General features: G+C 38.7%; 4 protein-coding genes and 1 long non-coding RNA gene across 8 annotated transcripts in view; 1 reads left to right on the forward strand and 4 right to left on the reverse strand.

Moving 5' to 3' along the window:
* The window catches only part of mst (misato mitochondrial distribution and morphology regulator), a 4,609-nt gene extending 4,161 nt beyond the window's left edge, over nt 1-448 (reverse strand). For 3 of the 4 annotated variants that reach the window (XR_001848067.1, XM_017620629.1, XM_017620630.1), the window contains exons 1-2: nt 239-448; nt 85-168 (exon numbers count right to left, since the gene is read on the reverse strand). Coding sequence is in view for 2 of the 4 variants with exons in the window: in XM_017620629.1 (XP_017476118.1) it covers nt 85-168; nt 239-319 (165 nt within the window). In the remaining 2 variants the exon portion in view is untranslated. Of the gene's footprint in view, nt 1-84; nt 172-238 lie in introns of those variants that run through there. The other variant, XM_017620631.1, reaches the window with a different exon arrangement.
* A 317-nt stretch (nt 449-765) lies between these two features.
* Mpv17 (Mitochondrial inner membrane protein MPV17) lies at nt 766-1,853 on the reverse strand. Its single transcript, XM_017620635.1, has one exon. The coding sequence runs from the start codon at nt 1,667-1,669 to the stop codon at nt 1,139-1,141; it is 531 nt and encodes a 176-aa protein (XP_017476124.1). The 5' UTR covers nt 1,670-1,853; the 3' UTR covers nt 766-1,138.
* Nucleotides 1,854-4,025: 2,172 nt separating this feature from the next.
* Ddx56 (putative ATP-dependent RNA helicase DDX56) lies at nt 4,026-6,247 on the forward strand. The gene is made up of 5 exons (XM_017620632.1): nt 4,026-4,219; nt 4,287-4,790; nt 4,852-5,090; nt 5,295-5,690; nt 5,750-6,247. The coding sequence occupies exons 1-5, from the start codon at nt 4,121-4,123 to the stop codon at nt 6,165-6,167; spliced, it is 1,656 nt and encodes a 551-aa protein (XP_017476121.1). The 5' UTR covers nt 4,026-4,120; the 3' UTR covers nt 6,168-6,247.
* A 354-nt stretch (nt 6,248-6,601) lies between these two features.
* a6 lies at nt 6,602-8,615 on the reverse strand. Its single transcript, XM_017620634.1, has 2 exons — nt 8,439-8,615; nt 6,602-8,363 (listed from the first exon to the last, which is right to left on the reverse strand). The coding sequence occupies exons 1-2, from the start codon at nt 8,452-8,454 to the stop codon at nt 7,027-7,029; spliced, it is 1,353 nt and encodes a 450-aa protein (XP_017476123.1). The 5' UTR covers nt 8,455-8,615; the 3' UTR covers nt 6,602-7,026.
* Nucleotides 8,616-10,194: 1,579 nt separating this feature from the next.
* LOC108366294 (uncharacterized) overlaps nt 10,195-18,703 on the reverse strand; it is an 11,546-nt gene continuing 3,037 nt past the window's right edge. Inside the window, exon 3 of the long non-coding RNA XR_001848068.1 lies at nt 10,195-10,290. This is a non-coding gene — a long non-coding RNA (uncharacterized LOC108366294). The remainder of the gene's footprint in view (nt 10,291-18,703) is intronic.

Raw genomic sequence — 18,703 nt, forward strand, 5'->3', positions numbered from 1 at the left:
TAAGTTACTTGCTTCTATAATAAAGAAATTGATATATAAAATATATATACATAAGTATATTCATGGTAAATTCACTAGATTTACGTTCAAATTTACTCCTTCCCTGTATAACACGTCATGATTTATTTCAGAAGGACCGTGATCAGGATTATAATTGAAACTGGACTCCTGTACAAAATATAAAATTCTTAAATTATTAAACATTTGGACAGGAAGTGCTTCTAAAATTCTGTGTCACCTGAATATTCCACCAATGTGCTCCAATGTAGTTCGCGTAGTTGCCAAACTGTAAGGACACAACCTCTCGTTTGGAGGACATTTTTTATTTCTGAACTTTTTCTGTACAATTATTAAGTTAAGTATTAAATAAATCGTAATTTTGAGCATTTACTAAAATCACGATATTTTATACTTTCGACGGGCGCGTCTTTGGCTGTGTAAAGTCAGCTGTAACAGGAGTGCTGCCAAGTTATCATAGTTAGTGCAACAGGGTGTATACGGTTCAAAATACAAATTTTTATAAAAATAAAGTGAAGCATCTGTAAACTGAACTATGATGTTTTCTCTTTAGCACCAGATGAATAAGGGTTGTTCCTAAAAATATACAACGCCGCCAGGGCAACATAACTAGACCGCACAGTCTAAACATAACATATCCTTAATGACAACGACATTATATTGAACCACTTCCGCTTTCACATTGCTTGTTGGCCTATACGTTATTCATTTGGAGATTTTTAACGAAACAAAATTAACGTGCGGTGTCTAGAATCCCACTGCAGGTCTTTCAAAGATCATTTGATTTTGCAGATTATTCTTTTACAAATAATATGGATTCAAAAATATTTTGCAGATTTTACAATGGCAATTTGGTAACGAGTTTCTTTGGTTATATCTACATATGTGTATTTATTAACAAGTGCCTTCTAAATTATGTTTTATTTGTTACAAAAGTATGTTAGCATAAGATTTACATTATACGTATTCGGATTACATATTTACATTTGTATACATTTTCTCTAGATTTTGAGTATTGTATTAAAGCTATGTATTATATGTTTTCATTCTTTATCCTTACGGCGTTTTACGTTATAGCAAGGATAAGTCTATCTTTAATAGGCAGTTTGTTGGCTAAAAATTACTTTTTCTCCTCGTTCAGCTTCATAGACAGGTAGGTATTCCATATAACAGCTACAAACTGTGCAAACAAAACTTGGTAATTAATTGGAACCACTGAGAAATTAATAATTTGTGCAGCTGGCCAAAGCATATAATTTCTACTCAAAATCATAAAGTAATCTTCTCTTAGAGTTTCCTTTACTTGTGCTCGTGTTTGGCCATTTGCCAAGCCAATCACGCCCAGCACACTTGCTACGAATCCTGGGGTAAAAACTAGCTGGTCTAAGGCCATTTTCTTTAATCCGCGCTTAAATGGAGGGTCCGTCTTTGGTACCAATTTATCAAGAGTTCCGTACCAAGTTTTCAATACAGGACCGACAAATATAATTCCCACGGAGGCAAATCTCAGCATACGGTTCACATCAATGTTTCGAAGATCCCTTTTTTCCACCCATGTCTGGCTAATAACGTCGCCGGCGCCCATAATGAAACCAACACGGGCGCTATCCGTAAGTAAAGCACGAAAAGTTGTCATTTGAACAAAATGCATACAAATACTTTAGATTTTTTTAACTATTTAAAAATAATTAACAATTCGTTCAACCGGCGAACAATTTTTTTGGTGGCAATTGCATAGAAAAATGTAAATAAACCCATTTGACAGTTCCTCTACGTAGTTTGCGGAGTTGGCAGCACCATTCCAAGCGTGGTGATTTGGTAGCACAGACAGAAGTATAATACTATTTTACACAGATTAAATGAAATTTCGTAATCTCATTATGAATTCAAAATATATCTATGAGCCAATTCTTGATCGTAGTATCGCCCAGTAGTGGCTATTCGATATATTTGCTCATGCACTTTAGAATTTTGCTTGTCAATAATATTGATTCCTTCATGCGAATGACGATTTTGGAGTCCACCACCAAAATTTATAACGAAATTACAAGCTTGCTTCAGTAGCTTTCGAAAGAAAAAAGCCCAATTTTCATTTATTAAAAATATGCATACATATTTGTATCAAGAATGATAGAACACAGTCCCTCACTGACTAACCGGCTGTCTTCACATGCTTGAAAATCTAGCTTGCGCTCTGCTTTTTTCTCTCGCAAGCGAGATAGAGTTTTGTTGACTGGGCATTTGACAGCATACTCTTTCATTTGTAAAATGTCGCTCAAAAAGAAGGTTCGAGCTTTTCAGACCAAATTTGTATTTTCCACTAAAGTAAAGGAGGTTTTTACTCTGAAGAACTCTGCGAAATGAGAAAATACTTGCGAGAAAAAGGATGCTCTGTACTTTTTGCGGTCTACACGTGTGAGATCTCGCATGCGTCGTCACGGTCATGCGGTGATGAGTTTTCAACACGCAGATCCAATAAAATAGATCATCTCAGCTGACACGTTCTCCGTTTTTACGTCCGTGTGTAACTGCGCTTTACGACTGTAAACACGTCATTAACACGAAAGCCGGTTCTACGTACTGGAGTGACTCGAGGTTTTTCCGACCAAGGGCTGTTTTGTCGGCGACCCAACTCCGTTAAGGTCGGCAAAATCCATCAAACACTGTTCAACAATGCGGCTAGCTACATCAGATCCGTATCCTTCTGCTCAGGGCTGGCATAGAGTCTAACCGAGGGCCAGAAATTTACACCTGATGCGTATGCCAGAGACGACTGCATACAAACTCCCCCTCGGTCGGGCTCAACGCCTGTGACGGATGGAGTCATCTCCGCAGCTGCTCAGGCCTACGTACGCACCGGCAATGGACCACGTCATTCGCGACCCCATGCTGTGCGAATCGGATCGTCTCTACACACCCAACATGACACAATAATAGACACAGTAACGAACACAACAGCACCACAAACCGCCGCCGGAAATTCCTAGTCCCTCCGACAATCTGCTTGGTTTGGCAGTCCAGAATATAACGTAACGTGACATCAGTCAAGTGCAACTCCTACCTTGGCTGGTGCCAGTTAATGGCATGCTTAGGTCTTCGCAATACGCGTGATTGGACGAGTGACTACGTGGGCCTCTGCTGTTCTGCCGAGTCCCAAACTTCCCCGCGACGCCGCCCACCACCACCACAAGGCAGCACATGCAGCAGCGGCCGGCAGGCAACACTAGTCTTTAACACCCATATCACAAAAGGCATGGAATATTGATAGCTGCGGTCCAAGAGACGAACACTTGAATTGGACACTTGTCGTAACTTGTAACTGGTTGTTACTAAAAAATGATGTCCAGAACTGTTGCAGGTCATATTTAAAAATTGCGGGTTTTTGTATATATATCGGGAAAATATCAACCAGAAAAACAGAAAATACTGTTCCAAGTGGGTTTTTAGACGCCAAATGAATTGAGATATCACGACCGAGAGTTACCAAATGAGATCGGAAGTTACCAAATTACCAAAAGAGAATAAAAGTTACCAATTTTGGTAACATTTTACTAAAGTGGCAACCGTGACCACTTTTTCCTAGAAGTATCAAACTACCGATATTTTTGTTATTCACCTTCACGCTAGCGATAGTAATATCGATTTCAAATTAAAATTTTGTGAAATCGTACTCTTTAAATATATGAAAATTTTTGAATTGTCATTGAAATAAGAAGCTTGGAGATTTTTAATTTAATCGAATAAATTCTAGGTTATGTGATATCATGATTCAATAATTAAAGGTTTGCTCACAAGTCACATTAGAGTTTTGACAGTTCCTTAGCTCCCTTACAAAGGTTGCAACATACACGCACCCATACACAGTGGCTTGCCACGAGAGCCGATTTTGACAAGAGGAAGCGAGAAAACTGTTTTCTGAGCAAACCTGTTTATTATTGAATCATGATGTGAGATTTTATATATATAATATTTTTATCGACTAATATCGATGGGGCCGAAATAAAAACTATCGATATCATTATCGACCGTCGCGTACCTCTACTGTTTGGACAAAAACGTGCATTTGTTTGTGGGGACGGACTACATACTACATACTTTAAAAATGATTGCCACTAAACTTGTTCTAAATAGCCGCACAATGGGTGGGGAAAAGCATGGACTACAATTTCATGAAATGGAATTGGACGAACGACTTCTAAAAGTAAGTACATAGGCGATTCTTAATTTCCAATATGCATTGTGTGATTACTACTAAAAACCATCTGTAGGCCATTTCCAAAATGGGTTGGCTGCAGCCGACACTTATCCAGGAAGCTGCTATACCATTGCTTTTGGAAGGGAAAGATGTAGTCGTGCGAGCACGTACTGGCTCTGGTAAAACAGCTGCATTTGCATTGCCTTTGTTGCAGAAGTTGCTTAATTCAAAATTAAATGCTTCGGAGCAATGTACCAGCGCTCTTGTGCTTTCCCCAAGTAAAGAATTATGTCAGCAAACGCGTACAGCAATGGAACAAATGGCTGATAAATGTGGGAAAGTCTTACGCATAGTAGATCTTTCTTCCAGTGATGTTGTTGCTCAAAGGCACGTGCTGTCTGAGCGCCCGGATGTAGTGATATCCACACCCGCAAAGGTGCTTGCGCATATAGAGTCGGGAGTATTGGATTTAAAGAAAATAGAAATGCTTGTAGTTGATGAAGCGGATTTGGTATTTTCTTTTGGGTTTGAAAAAGATTTTAAAAAGTTAGTCGAATATCTACCACCAATTTATCAGGTGTGTAAGAAAAAGAGAAAATGTTTAAATGTGCTTTTAATTACTGTACTTTTTTACTCAGGCCGTTCTTGTGTCCGCAACAATATCAGACGATGTCATGAACATGAAAAACATTGTGCTGCATAATCCAGTTGTACTAAAGTTGGAAGAGCCAGATCTAGTGCCCGAAAGTCAGCTATCACATCAGCGTATATCCGCCGAAGAAAATGACAAGCCGGCAATTTTATATGCTTTATTGAAATTGCGTTTAATACGTGGCAAAAATGTAATTTTTGTTAATTCAGTTGACCGCTGCTATAAGTAAGTTGGTGTTCAGCTATGTATTCTGTAAGAAATTTGCATGATGACGTTTTAGATTATAGATGAATGCGCAACATCTATTGGGACGTTGGCGCACACATGATTTACTAGACTAATCTTCTCTCTGATACAAGTTAACATAAGCTCGATTTTGCTCTATAAAAATTGTTATTTACGTTAGCTATGAATTTTGCTTGCTTTCAGACTTAAACTATTTCTGGAACAATTTCAAATTAAATCGTGCGTATTGAACTCGGAGTTACCAACCAAAATACGCATACATACAATCAATCAATTCAATCAGGGTATCTACGATCTTATTATTGCCTCTGATGAGCGTATGCTGGAAAATCCTGGCCGAAATAAAAGTGACCGTGAGTCGGGAGCTTCGCGGGGAATAGATTTTCACTGCGTTTCGAATGTAATCAATTTCGATTTCCCCACGGACGTGAACTCATATATACATCGCGCTGGACGTACGGCTCGAGGCACAAATAAAGGCAGCGTACTATCATTTGTCAGCCTAAAGGACAAAACAGCAAATGAAGCAGTTGAGGAGAGATTACGCAGGGGTTATTTGAGCGATGATCAAATTATAAAGTAAGATAAATCATACATAAATTGTTAAAATATGTTTAGTAATACTGCCAATTTTCCAGAAATTATCAATTCAAGTTGGAGGAAGTCGAACCCTTTCGTTATCGCGCGCAAGATGCCTGGCGAGCAGTCACGCGCATTGCAGTGCATGAAGCACGCATGCGTGAAATCAGAATAGAGATTTTTAACAGCGAAAAGTTGAAAGGCTTTTTCAGTGACAACACCCGGGACCTGCAAGTACTACGGCATGACAAGCCCTTAAAGACAGTTAAAGTGCAGCCACATTTATCGCATGTACCAGAGTACATTGTGCCTAAAGCTTTAAAACGGATGGCAACAACCGCAGCAACGCGAGTTTCTAAACAACCTCGCGGCTACCATTCTACAGCAAAGGCCGCGTATGAAAGTCAAAAAGATAATCCATTACTCTGTAGTGAACTCGATTATGGACGGAAACGTGGTGGCAGTAGAAAGAAATAAAAATTTTGTTTTAATGTGTTTTGCCTTAAGTCGTAGCTGTAATGTTGTAAAATAAATGAAATACCAAACATAGGATCATGTATTTGCTTGTCTTTTCACTTAAATATTCATATATGATTTTTATTCATTATATATGTGTGTATGTACATAAGTTTGACTTAAATATATGTATGCCCGTAAATAAGCATTTATGTAAGCTTTCTGTATCACTTTACAAAAACGTCTGAATACTTTGTACGTTATTTCTTCTATGCATATTTTTTTTTAAGATTTTCGAAGCGTGAGTAGAGTAAAACAAATTTCATTGATATATGCAGAGAATTCCAATTATGTGCTTAAAAAAAAAGTACAAATACTAAGTGTTTACGACGTATGTTCAGGAATCGAACTTTACGAGTTTAAAAACGTCCTAGCACAANAACAAATACACGTATGTTCAGGAATCGAACTTTACGAGTTTAAAAACGTCCTAGCACAAGGCTATAAAATTTATACTTAAAATAGTAGTTTTATACTGGCTTCAAATAGTATATAAATAAAAGGTAGTTCGATAATTGTAACCTAAAAGTATTCAATTAACTTTATGTTTTTTTCATTCAGAAATTTTTATAATTCCAAAATTAATTCAACGCTACAAATTTTAGACTCTGGAAAGTATACGATTAGGTTGCGGTGCAATGATCCATTAAAGCCTTTGACGTGTAAAATGTTAAGGGAATATAGTACGTATGTAAAAGCAATGAGGTGATAAGAAACTAGCTTGTCTAGTTTAGTTTTTTTCATTGCAGCTATGCACTTTTGAAAATACATTATACACATTTTAGCTTTACTCGCTTTGTACCCGAATGTTGAGCACTATTCAACAGAGTTTTCGGCGGCGCGGAGCCATCCTGGGCGGACCAACCAACGCCACATTAGCACCTGAAGGCAAAATTTCCCCCGCTGGTAGTTGCAAGTGTTGCACCATAAGTTGTGGCTGTTTTTGTAATAAGCTCTCTGCAGCTAGACGTTGTTGCTGCTGTTGTTCGAGGATGTCATCATCGTCATCTGAGATCAATGAAATGCTTAAATCACTGGATAATTTCAGTGAAATCGGCGCCGGTGTAGGCGAAACCATTGGTGGCGTATCTACAACTTGACCCTTGCGCCGCGTTGTCGTCACTTTTTGCTGCCCATTAGCAAATTCTGGTATACCACATGAGGCAAGGCCTTCTCGCAATTTTGTCAGTGATAGTTCATACGTACGATTCGCGATTACTGTATGTACAGTGGTTTCATCGGGCAGCATTGGAAATAATTCGTTGGCTTCCGCCTTGGGACATGCGCCCGCAGATGAGGAGCGAGGTACAATCGAAACGGTCACTTCTTCATCGACTTGTCCACTGTAAGGCGTTAAAAGTGTAGGATATTTGGTGGGTTTCGAGGGCGTGGGTGGTGATTGAGATTGTGGCGACATGTGCGCCAATGTTGCTGAAGGCAAGGTTCCAGTTGCTGTTGTTGACACTGGCGAATCCAAGGCGTTGATGGCATGTTTTTTTGTTTTTGCTGGCGTCAACGCTGAGCTTACTTCAATGTCACTATCATCACTCAACACTATACTTTCATTATTTACGATAGTGGGTTGTTCATGGCGTTTCGGTAGTTGTGATTTACGTTTGCGTTTTACACGACGTGGCATTGGCGCTACCGAAGCGATAGGTGGTGCTGCTGCGTTTGTTAAATTCTGTACAGGAATAAGTGTTATATTCGGCACTTTTGAAATTTCTATGCTCTGGTTGGGATAAACCAGCGATAAAAGTTGATTAGATGACGGTGACTTGTTTGATAAGGGTACGAGTGGGGGTGGCCCATTGGACATTGATTTTGATGTTGACTTTTCAATTAAAACATTTTTCGTTTGATCTGTATTAGAGTTGTAAGACTTTTGTTCGTCATCCGACAATAAATCAATTGTAACATCGGGCCGTAAAGCGGATAAATCACGTTTACTTCGTTCAGTCTTTTTCCGTTTCAGTTTGAAGCCTGCCGCAACCAGCAAAGCTTTGGCCCATCGTAGGCGTTTCCTTCGCAGACGTTTGTTGTCAAATAGTAAGGGGGAGATATAGAAGGGGCCGGAATGTTTGGCAGATGCATTTTGATGAAATTTATTGTTGAACTGGGACTCCGTCGGTCCTGTCGGTTTTTCTTTCAATACAACTGTAAATATAAATACATTTTCATTGGTTTAATTACAGGCATTTACGCGCCCTCATTTTTCGGTAGTAAACTAACCATTATTATCATCCATTTTGATTTTCAATCAAATGAAAAAATGTTTGCTATTTTGCAATGGTGTTGACTCCTAATAGAATGAACTTGCAGTCATAAGTGGTGGTACAGTCCTTTTTGCAACTTGCATAATTTTGAGATTCACCCTTATTTACATCCTTCTTCACTTTGTTGAATACTGCCTTTNGGTGGTGCTGCTGCGTTTGTTAAATTCTGTACAGGAATAAGTGTTATATTCGGCACTTTTGAAATTTCTATGCTCTGGTTGGGATAAACCAGCGATAAAAGTTGATTAGATGACGGTGACTTGTTTGATAAGGGTACGAGTGGGGGTGGCCCATTGGACATTGATTTTGATGTTGACTTTTCAATTAAAACATTTTTCGTTTGATCTGTATTAGAGTTGTAAGACTTTTGTTCGTCATCCGACAATAAATCAATTGTAACATCGGGCCGTAAAGCGGATAAATCACGTTTACTTCGTTCAGTCTTTTTCCGTTTCAGTTTGAAGCCTGCCGCAACCAGCAAAGCTTTGGCCCATCGTAGGCGTTTCCTTCGCAGACGTTTGTTGTCAAATAGTAAGGGGGAGATATAGAAGGGGCCGGAATGTTTGGCAGATGCATTTTGATGAAATTTATTGTTGAACTGGGACTCCGTCGGTCCTGTCGGTTTTTCTTTCAATACAACTGTAAATATAAATACATTTTCATTGGTTTAATTACAGGCATTTACGCGCCCTCATTTTTCGGTAGTAAACTAACCATTATTATCATCCATTTTGATTTTCAATCAAATGAAAAAATGTTTGCTATTTTGCAATGGTGTTGACTCCTAATAGAATGAACTTGCAGTCATAAGTGGTGGTACAGTCCTTTTTGCAACTTGCATAATTTTGAGATTCACCCTTATTTACATCCTTCTTCACTTTGTTGAATACTGCCTTTTACGCCAGCTTTTCAACATCTGTGCATTAAAAATTTTTCTTCAATTCAATTTGCAATTATATTTGATGTTTTTCAATATTTTTGAAGAATAATAAATCTTTGTAAACAATTGCAGTTTTTGTGTTTACAATGTTTTTTTTTTCAGTAGCAGAAATGAAACGCAGTAGGGTTGCTTCGCATGACGTTTGCAAAATGACAGCAACCACTTGATTACCAAAAGCAATTGTGCTGTAATAAGTGCTGCCAGATATCTGAAGTTTTTTTTACCGTGTTTGCAATAGTTTGCCAGTTTAATTTATAGTGCAATTAGGCACCTGCATTAATCAATTGTTCTCAATTCATAATTGTAAACTTTTCTCCTTTATACATATGTATGGGGTCGTAACTTTATACAGCTAATTTTAATTTTTAACTATCTTAAAAATACTTTTATATGTCTAAATTTAACGGCCGTGCAGAATTAGGTTAGATTACGCTGCGTTTACATAAGACTATTTGAGACAAGTAAAGTAGACAATTATAAAGACAATATATTTTTTAAGTTAGTGTCGTTTGGCGTGAATTTCATATTATTTACTAAAATATCCAAACACAAACCACTTTTTCATCATTCTGCGACTTCTTGCCATTTTGTCTTGCCTCTCTTTATCAAACTAACAAAGACAGTGATGAAAACAATGAGAGAAGTGTGAATGTATTAGTGAAAAGGTGTGAATATACTGCTATTATAGTGGCTGCCAGGCTTAAGCTTTATGCTGCATTTACATGAGGCGATTTTTTAGGCAATTCAACATTGCTCAAGAAAAATCGCTCGTGTAAATGGTGATTCAAAAATCGGTTGCCTCAAAGTAGGCAGCAAGTCAACTTTTGCAGGCGATTATTGCCTGTCAAAAAATCGCCTCATGTAATGGCTGCTTTAGTTTCCTCGAAAAGCGGCACCGTAATATTACGCGCGTACCATACCGAACGCTTTTCCCAATGCTAATAGCGGTACCGCTTTTGTGTAAAGCTAGATCAACGTAATGGGGAATTTACATGAGATCAAATGATCTTTCACATAATCGCTTTCAATAAAGTTAACCAGCTGCCCACTTTCGTTCAACTTTGCCTATGACAGTTGAATCATGTAAATCCCCTATAACGTAGCTGAGTGCATAGGCATTCATTGCTTTTCTCAAAATGAATTAGGACTTCATCCTCTTCGGTCGTCCTTGCACTTTCCACGTTATAATTTTATTTTGGTAAAAAAAATTGTAAACAAATTTTTTAATACACCGCTACAAACATGACGTTGCCAAAAAACGTTGATAAATAGTTCTACACCGTCACTGTCACCGTCAAAAATATATTACGGTGCCGTTAAATCACGTACCAGTGTGTATTGCCATCATCTTAGTTAGTTACGTTACCGCTTTCGAGGAAACCAAAGCTTTAGAGGACGCCAGCACACTTAGGCCCCGTCGTAGGGATACTTTCAGTGACAAGACGTACAGAACATGGCGAGTCGGTATTCCCACGACAGCCGGGTCTTTATAACCGGAACGACCCAGATTTATATCTAATTAACGACTGTTACTCTAGCATACTCCCCAAAAACTCTTTGGGGAATTTGCATGCTGTTACAATAATAATAGACGGCACAATGAAAACGTTGCCGCAAACAAAACGGCTCACTGTAATTGGCCAAAAATCAGCTGATTTGAATTCGTTCCATACATTGCTGTTTTGTCGTATTCCAAACTTAGAAGTTGCGCTTAGATCATTTAAAAAAACTTATACCTAATCGCAGGGTAATCGCAGAGTAAGTACCTGATTGATTCAGGCTCTTCTTCGTCATGGCAGCTCCTGCAGTAGTCATTGTGACTGACCTCGAGGCGTTCTGCATGCCTTTCTATCAGGATATGTCCTGCAAGCAGGCCAATGACCATTGACATATCACCTCTATTGGGAGATTGGGAGTGAGAATTTCTCTCGAGATCCATATATTCCATTTCGGCCACGTAAGCTTCGTTGATTCGGATGAAAGAAACTACAGTGGTCGGGTAGACAGAAGATAGTTGTATTCCAAATTGTTCCGAGTATACTCCTCCTCCTACTCTGTTTTCTAGTTTGGAGCCGTCCGTGTAGAATATTATGGCATCTTCAGATCCTGGAACTGGATGGCACAACGCCGAAACCGGTTTGTTAACCCAAGCTTGACAAGGGATGATGGAAATTCGTTCCAAAATAAATCATCCTGGAACTCCTTCGCTCCATAATTATCTGTTAGGTATGGCTTTGATATAACCTTTAGTAAAAGTGAACATTGGTACACAGTAGTCCGTTGTGCTCGGTAGTTGACGGTTGACAAGAATAGTAGTGTGTAGTCTTAGGGCTACCTATGGGTAGGATGTTTAAAACCGTATTCATTGCCTCAGTAGGTGTTGTGCGGGGAGCACCACTAATGCAAATCAAAGCCCACTAATGCAGTAGCCCACTAGAGGAGTATGGGTCTCACCACGACGGTGTATATCCAGTGCACTAGTTTCGGGGTTAAACTCCATTTTTGGCCTATTTCTCCTCTAGAACTGTAAAGGGCAACCGTTATTTTTGGAATAGCTCTCTACTGTTTTCTATTTTACCTGCGACATAGTGTCTGTGGAAATTTACCACTTATTGTTCGTGTAAGATCATCCCTTCCTACGAACCTGGTCAACGAAACCCCCGACAGCTCCGCCCGAACCACCCTGCATCGCAGCATTTGGTTAACAAGCGCAACTGAGCACGAGCTGATGCCCAGTCTCGTCATCGCTGCCGTTATTGCGTCAGGCATGATGTTCTTAAAGGCGCCTTCGATATCTAGGAAGGCTGCTAGCGTATATTCTTTGATGTTTATTGATCCCCTGGCTCGCCTTCTGAAATGAAGTTCACTGCTCCGTTCATGTCCAGGCCGTGCTTAATAACACCTTTCCTTTGTTCCAGCATCGCAATATACTTCTTTCTGAGAAGCCAGACAACCTGCATCATCGCTCAACCGCTCTCCATAACCTTCAAAACCACGGAGCCACCCTGAGATTCGACTTCCGAATGTACGACAAAAGATACCTTCTTTTTATGTCAGAACGCTCATAACTAGTCAAATAGTTCACAGAAGTAAGCTTTAATCGTATCGCCCTTCTTTTCAGCTTTGTTGTGGTCAGCATTCGGAGGCGAAGCCTATCTTCCACCACAAATTGCCTTATTACCTTCCCTGTCCATCTGTCCTAAAGAGAGGATATCTACCCGCCAGGCCTTTAAGGGGGTCTAACACGTTTACCGGGGTCGTCTACAAAAGAGCAAAATCTCATCCAGACTAGTTTATATAGCGAGCCGCTTGCTACAATACAGACAACCGCTTGTAGACGAAATGGACACCGCATCTCACACATCGGTTGTTCACGTTACCCAGGGTGCGGAAACGTGGACGCAAGAGTATAATTTTTTTTTTATTGTCGAGCAACTGTATCTGGATACATAGATGCCACCTATACACCATTGCACCCCACAAAGCCACCTACAGAGGACAAATATTCCGCGTACGGCCATGCTGCGATCGAGCGCAATACTTGATACGTTGGGTCGATAAAGTTAGCTGAACAGGGTAGCGATGAATTCATGCTTTGCCAAATCTTATTGAAAGGCTTGAGCCCACCATTAACGATCTGATTGGGCCTTTTCAATGTGGATTTAGACCTGGCAAATCTACCAAAGGCAATGTACCACATGCTCAGGTTTGGAAAAGATACGCGAGAAGAGGAGAAGTCTTCTACCGACGTATGAAAACCAAACTCTATGAATCACTCATCATGTCCGTGCTGGCATATGGCGCAGAAGCTTGGACAATGACAACATCCTATGAGGCGGCTCTCGGAGTATTCGCGACAAAGATTCTGCGGAAGATTTAAGTGCCTTTACGCGTGGGCAACGGCGAGTACCGCAGACGATGAAATGACAACCTACATATATGAGCTTAGGGACATAGACATTGTGCAGCGAATTACAATACAGCGGCTCCACTGGTTTAGTCATGCCCAACGAAGAGGCATACAGCCCTAGCTCCGCAATAAGCGAATTATTAAAGTCTTCAACACGCTGCCTGCTAGTGGTATAGAAAGAGGAATGCCTCCATTGGAAAGGACTTGGCTTCTCTCAAAAAGTATTAATTAAAGTTTTCTTAGTGCCAAGATCATTTTTAAGGTTTTCATTCCCTGTAACTACATTTAGTTTTTCAGTTTGAAACTTATAGATACATGAATGCACTTATATATATTATTATGTTTTAAACTAAGTGACCGTAAAGAATGGCTCATTGGCTGCAGTTTGGTAATCAAAGGCAAAACGCGTAAACCTCCGAACAAACTAAAAAAAAAAAAAATAAACTGAAATTCCTCTCACTTCATATCAAAAAGTCCTTGAAGGTCACAATGTACAGCTGAGCACTACTTCTTTAGCTGCCAATTTGCCAAACCCTATCTGTCGGTCACTTTCCCTTCCCACTAGGAGATCAACCACAGCCAGACATATTCTCCTCTTAGCGGGTGGGTGTCAATGGATGGATATTTGCTCTTGGCAAGTCACAAAGTAAATATTGGCGCCGTCAGCTGATTGGATTGGCGGTGAAAAGTGCCATTTTTCACGGGTAATCGGAGGTTCATTGCACTTGTCTATGACCCCGAAAGGACGACCAAAGGACGAATGTGCGAGAGCGAAAAGGAAAAAGAACTCATTTATTATACATAATTCTTTGTACACCATACATACATACATGTGTATACGAAACAAAATAATACCCTTGCTGCGCAATAAATAAAATAAAAAATGAAAACTAACAATGCACATACTCGTGCAACATAGAGTTTGTATGTATGTATGTATGTATGTATGTATACATGCATGTTAAGCAACAATGTGAATGGCCATTTACAACGAATCGTTCGTTGCTCATATTCGTTAGCCGGCTAGCAGCCACTCTGCACACGCTTAATTTATTCCAATCCCGTTGTAGTAGCTCAAAATGCGGTGAATACATAATGTAATAAGTGCAGAAGAGCGAAGAATGCGAAGTAGAACTAAATAGAAGCCACAGCGATGAAAATACATAAAGAAGAAGACGTCAGGCGGGGGGCGGCCACCTTACGAAGTAAACCGAAGAAAAATGGCTAACGCACCCCCCATCATGCCAAACAAGTGCTACAAGAAAACAAGAACCACGTGAATTATACCAATAACAAACAGTAGACAAAAAACAACAATAAGTTTATTACAATAAGCACAACAAGACTTTGTAAATACGCCATTTGGCGCCACCCCCAAAATTTGAGTAATTTACGTCGTTTGCGGGACCACCAAGGGAGTAGTGCGGTTAACAATTTGCACGGAGAAACGCGCCACCAGTACATTTCGTTTAAGGTTTGTGTGGTCGTGTAACGTTTTATTACTTTTTAAGAAATACCAACTGCCAGTGATTGAGCAGCATAGTGAGTGCTGGTAAAATGCGCAGGATCCACTTGAGCATTGCCGGAAGTGGGTTTGAGGACTAACCAGCGCAGAGCTTTTACTCAATTCTTGTCTCTTGCCGGCGCTGGGCAATTGAGTGAGTTTAAATGGGGAAACTTGCGCCTTTGCAGACAAGTGAAAATGTTTTTTGGTTTTTACTTAGTTGTAATTGCGCTGCCGCGTGGGTAAGGTCAGTTTTCAAAATTTCGTTTATCGACATAAAAGTGAGAAATTATGGTTTGAAAATGCGTAAAATAAGTCGAACTTTTTTATTGTAGAAAATGTCCCTATAATATTTAGCGAATCACTTTGACCAAAATCGGAGTACGACAACTTCTGCAAGGAATTGTTTGAAAACTCCAAAGAATTCTGAGAAAGTTTTATTTACAATTTAACTAGACTTTTTAAATAGGTGGCAATCCCCCTCAAACGCTGTCGTTTGATATTGCGATACATTTGTATTTCAATTAACTGTTGAAATAAGTTGAATTTGACTTTTTAAACAGGTGGCAATCCTCCCACATATAGTTTAGAAATAAAGCGCTTTCGAATGCATTTTGATTGCCACCCATATTTTAATAATTCATTTAACTTATTGAATAATTTGGATTTTACCGTTGTTGTTAGGTGGCAGCTCTCTTCAAAAATACTCTAAATATTCAAATCAAAGATTTCGTTAGGCACCCATAGTTTAATATTTCAAAAAATTTGTATATAATTTAATTACATTCGACTTTTAAATAGGTGGCAACCATCTGCAAAATATTTTCAAACTAAAGCATCTAAAATCTCTTTAGTATGACACCCATATTGCTATGGTACATATTTTAATTTCCTAACTCCCTTAATCCCTTAATAATCAAGTTAAATTTGGTTTTCTAAACATGTGGCAACCCTTCTACATAGAAAAGCGTTAAATTGCGCATAGTGCACTGGCTCAAGGTTCGAGTTTTACTTAGCCCTTCCAGGGATTTCTCAAGTATTTAATTAAAGTTTAATTCAAATTCTAATCTCTGAAGTACTTCCCTCAAATCGATGTCATTCGCAACTTTTTTGGAAGTGTTGATGAAATACTATCGGACATGTTTGAATCTGAATTTTTCGGAAGTAACTAGAACAGCTAAGATGACAACGCTGAGATCATTTCACGTTGATATCTTTCAAAATAGATGTTCGGAATGATATAAAGCAGTAACGCGTGAATACCTAAAGGGTAGTGCCTAGTCAGGACACCTGTCAGAACCGTAAGACGGCGCTTAGCTAGCTACAGCAGCTCCATCTTTGCCCTCCGCAGTTGATTACCAGCTACTTTGCACGCGGTTTTCGTCCAGCGCCCGTTATACCGACCATAAGTGCATATGTCCATGAGCGGTGCATAGGCTGCCACAGGCAATCCTTTACCCTCCCTGGTTAGAGAGAGAATCTCCACAATATCTCTGTGACCAAAGAACCAGCTAATTTGAAAGTAATCCGTGCCGATAAGATTCGATCGTACCATGACCGATTCTAGATCTCTGATTAGCGGTCAAAGTAGACATTAGTTTTGTAATTGGTACTACACTGGTTCGTCGACAGATCCCACTTTTATAAAAGTTATTATATTCTAGACGCTCTTTATTACCAAACGTTTTAGGGAGTGATATTAAAATATCGGAGTAAATATTAATTACGTATACGCCATGCGTATCGCTCGTTTTTGCTAATAATCACTTTCACACTATAAGTTAAAAATCATTTTCATTATCATTATTTTTGTGACATGGATATACCTTATATTAAACAAACACAACAACTTATATACATACTATATATCCATACATAGTTACATATACATATGTATGAATGTATGTATTTATTTACATGGTCATATGTATGTATGTATGTATAGTATAGCGTGCATGAGCAGCAATTTAAAATTATTGCAGTTTATTTAACGGTTCAGCTCTGTTGGCTAAATTATTAACCAAGACTGTGATAATTAAAAGAGTTATGCATGACAAAAGCAATAATACGTAGTAATAAAGTTAATAATAACTGAGAAAAAAAACGCACTGCAAAAATTAAGCTTTTCACACGATTTGTAAATAATTTGCGTATGCATTGCAATTATTTGAATAGGCACTACAATATAAACAACAACAACAATTACGGTGACGGCATTTAAAAAATTAAGCAATAATGAGAAGCGGCAGCTAATTACTACATACTATACACATGTGTGAACACATTCATACACGCAATGCTTAAATTAGTAACAATTATAGAACAATGCAAACAAAAATAAATAAACAAACATGTAAACATACATACATACATACGTGTGAATGAATGTGAATCAATGTGGTTGCATGAATGCCAATATCCCTAAAAGAAATTCCTGAATAATTTCACACTGCATACCCAGAAATCACCTTGAATTTATTCAAATTTTTTGATACTTTTTTTGTTAGCGTGTAGTAAATTAATATAGAATATAGATGTCATGGTAGCTTAACTTTATGTAAAAGGTACTTGATTCGAGTTTCATAAAAGCTGAAAACCCAAATGTATCGTAACGCAAAGTTGAGGCAACAAACCGAAACGCTTTCCCTATTTGTTGGTACATATTATAATTTCAACCCTTCTTTCAATCCTCGAAATACTTTTCAGCTATTGATTTCGAAATATTTTTCAGCGCCTTCTGGAGGTTTCACAGGACGAAAGGTATTTCCAGCGTTAATTTGCAGCCAGAGAAATGTGGTCTCAAACCTTGCCTATTTGTCAGTATACAGGCAATAGGGATGTTAACTTTTCAGCTTTTTCGATCCCGGGATTTTCGGTATGTCATATCACATTCCCAGGATACCGGGATTAGTCCGGGATTTAGATATTCATTACTTTTCAACAACTTGAATCAAAAACAAGTAAGAAAGTCTAAGTTCGGGCGGAGCCGAACATTAAATACCCGGCGCAAGTATTAAATATATGTTTTTTCACCTTTCCGAAAGCTACCGCTAGATGGTAAGCCGAGGTGTATCAATTTTGAGTAAATTAGCGTCGTTAAATTTCAAAATATAGCAGTTTTCAGCATTTCTGAAATTTACCGTTATATGAAAAGCGGCCGTAATTTTAGTCCGATTTGAATAATTTACAACGTTTTGCTTTTATGTGGCAAGCACAATAAAAATAACGAGTTTAGTACAATTTCGTAGAACGGTTACCGATATAAATATATGTGATCATAAGTGGGCGGTGCCACGCCCATTTTCCAAAATTTTACCATAAACGTATTTCTTGGTAAAGAATTGTTGCAAGCATCAATTTTGAATAAATTAGCTTCAATATTTACTGATTTATCGAAGATTTTGTATTTCTCTAAATTACCGTTATATGGGATGTGGGCGTGGTTATTGTCCGATTTTAGAAATTTTCGGCCAGTTGGTATGCTGTACCAGGACCAACAACTGTGCCAAGTTTGGAAGAAATTGGTGTAGCGGTTACCAAGATATACACATGTAACCATAAGTGGGCGTGGCTACGCCCATTTTCCAAAAATTTATAATATTCATATTTTTCGTCTGAAAATTATTGTGTAAAGTTATCTGGCAACCCTTGACGACGAGGCATGTCTGCAAGAGAGTGGCAGCAGTAGGCAGTCGGTAAACGTAGGCATGTCTGCAAGAATTGTAAATATCAATTTTGAGTGAATTATCTTTAGTAGTTACTAAAATATCGCAGTTTTCGTATTTCTGGAAATTACCGTTATATGGGAAGTGGGCGTGGTTAAAGTCCGATTTCGCCCATTTTCAATACCAACCTACCTTGGATTAA

This window comes from Rhagoletis zephyria, unplaced genomic scaffold, assembly GCF_001687245.7.
Source record: "Rhagoletis zephyria isolate East Lansing unplaced genomic scaffold, Rhagoletis_zephyria_1.1 Rzeph_scaffold_02215, whole genome shotgun sequence".
Lineage (NCBI taxonomy): Eukaryota > Metazoa > Arthropoda > Insecta > Diptera > Tephritidae > Rhagoletis > Rhagoletis zephyria.

Excerpts from the sequence above, each read along its gene's own strand:
- Mpv17 (XM_017620635.1), bottom strand. The coding sequence starts at position 1,669 with ATGCATTTTGTTCAAATGACAACTTTTCGTGCTTTACTTACGGATAGC.
- Ddx56 (XM_017620632.1), top strand. The coding sequence starts at position 4,121 with ATGATTGCCACTAAACTTGTTCTAAATAGCCGCACAATGGGTGGGGAA. Across the intron at positions 4,791-4,851 it reads ATCTACCACCAATTTATCAG|GCCGTTCTTGTGTCCGCAAC; the intron begins GTGTGTAAGAAA and ends TTTTTTACTCAG. Across the intron at positions 5,691-5,749 it reads AGCGATGATCAAATTATAAA|AAATTATCAATTCAAGTTGG; the intron begins GTAAGATAAATC and ends CCAATTTTCCAG.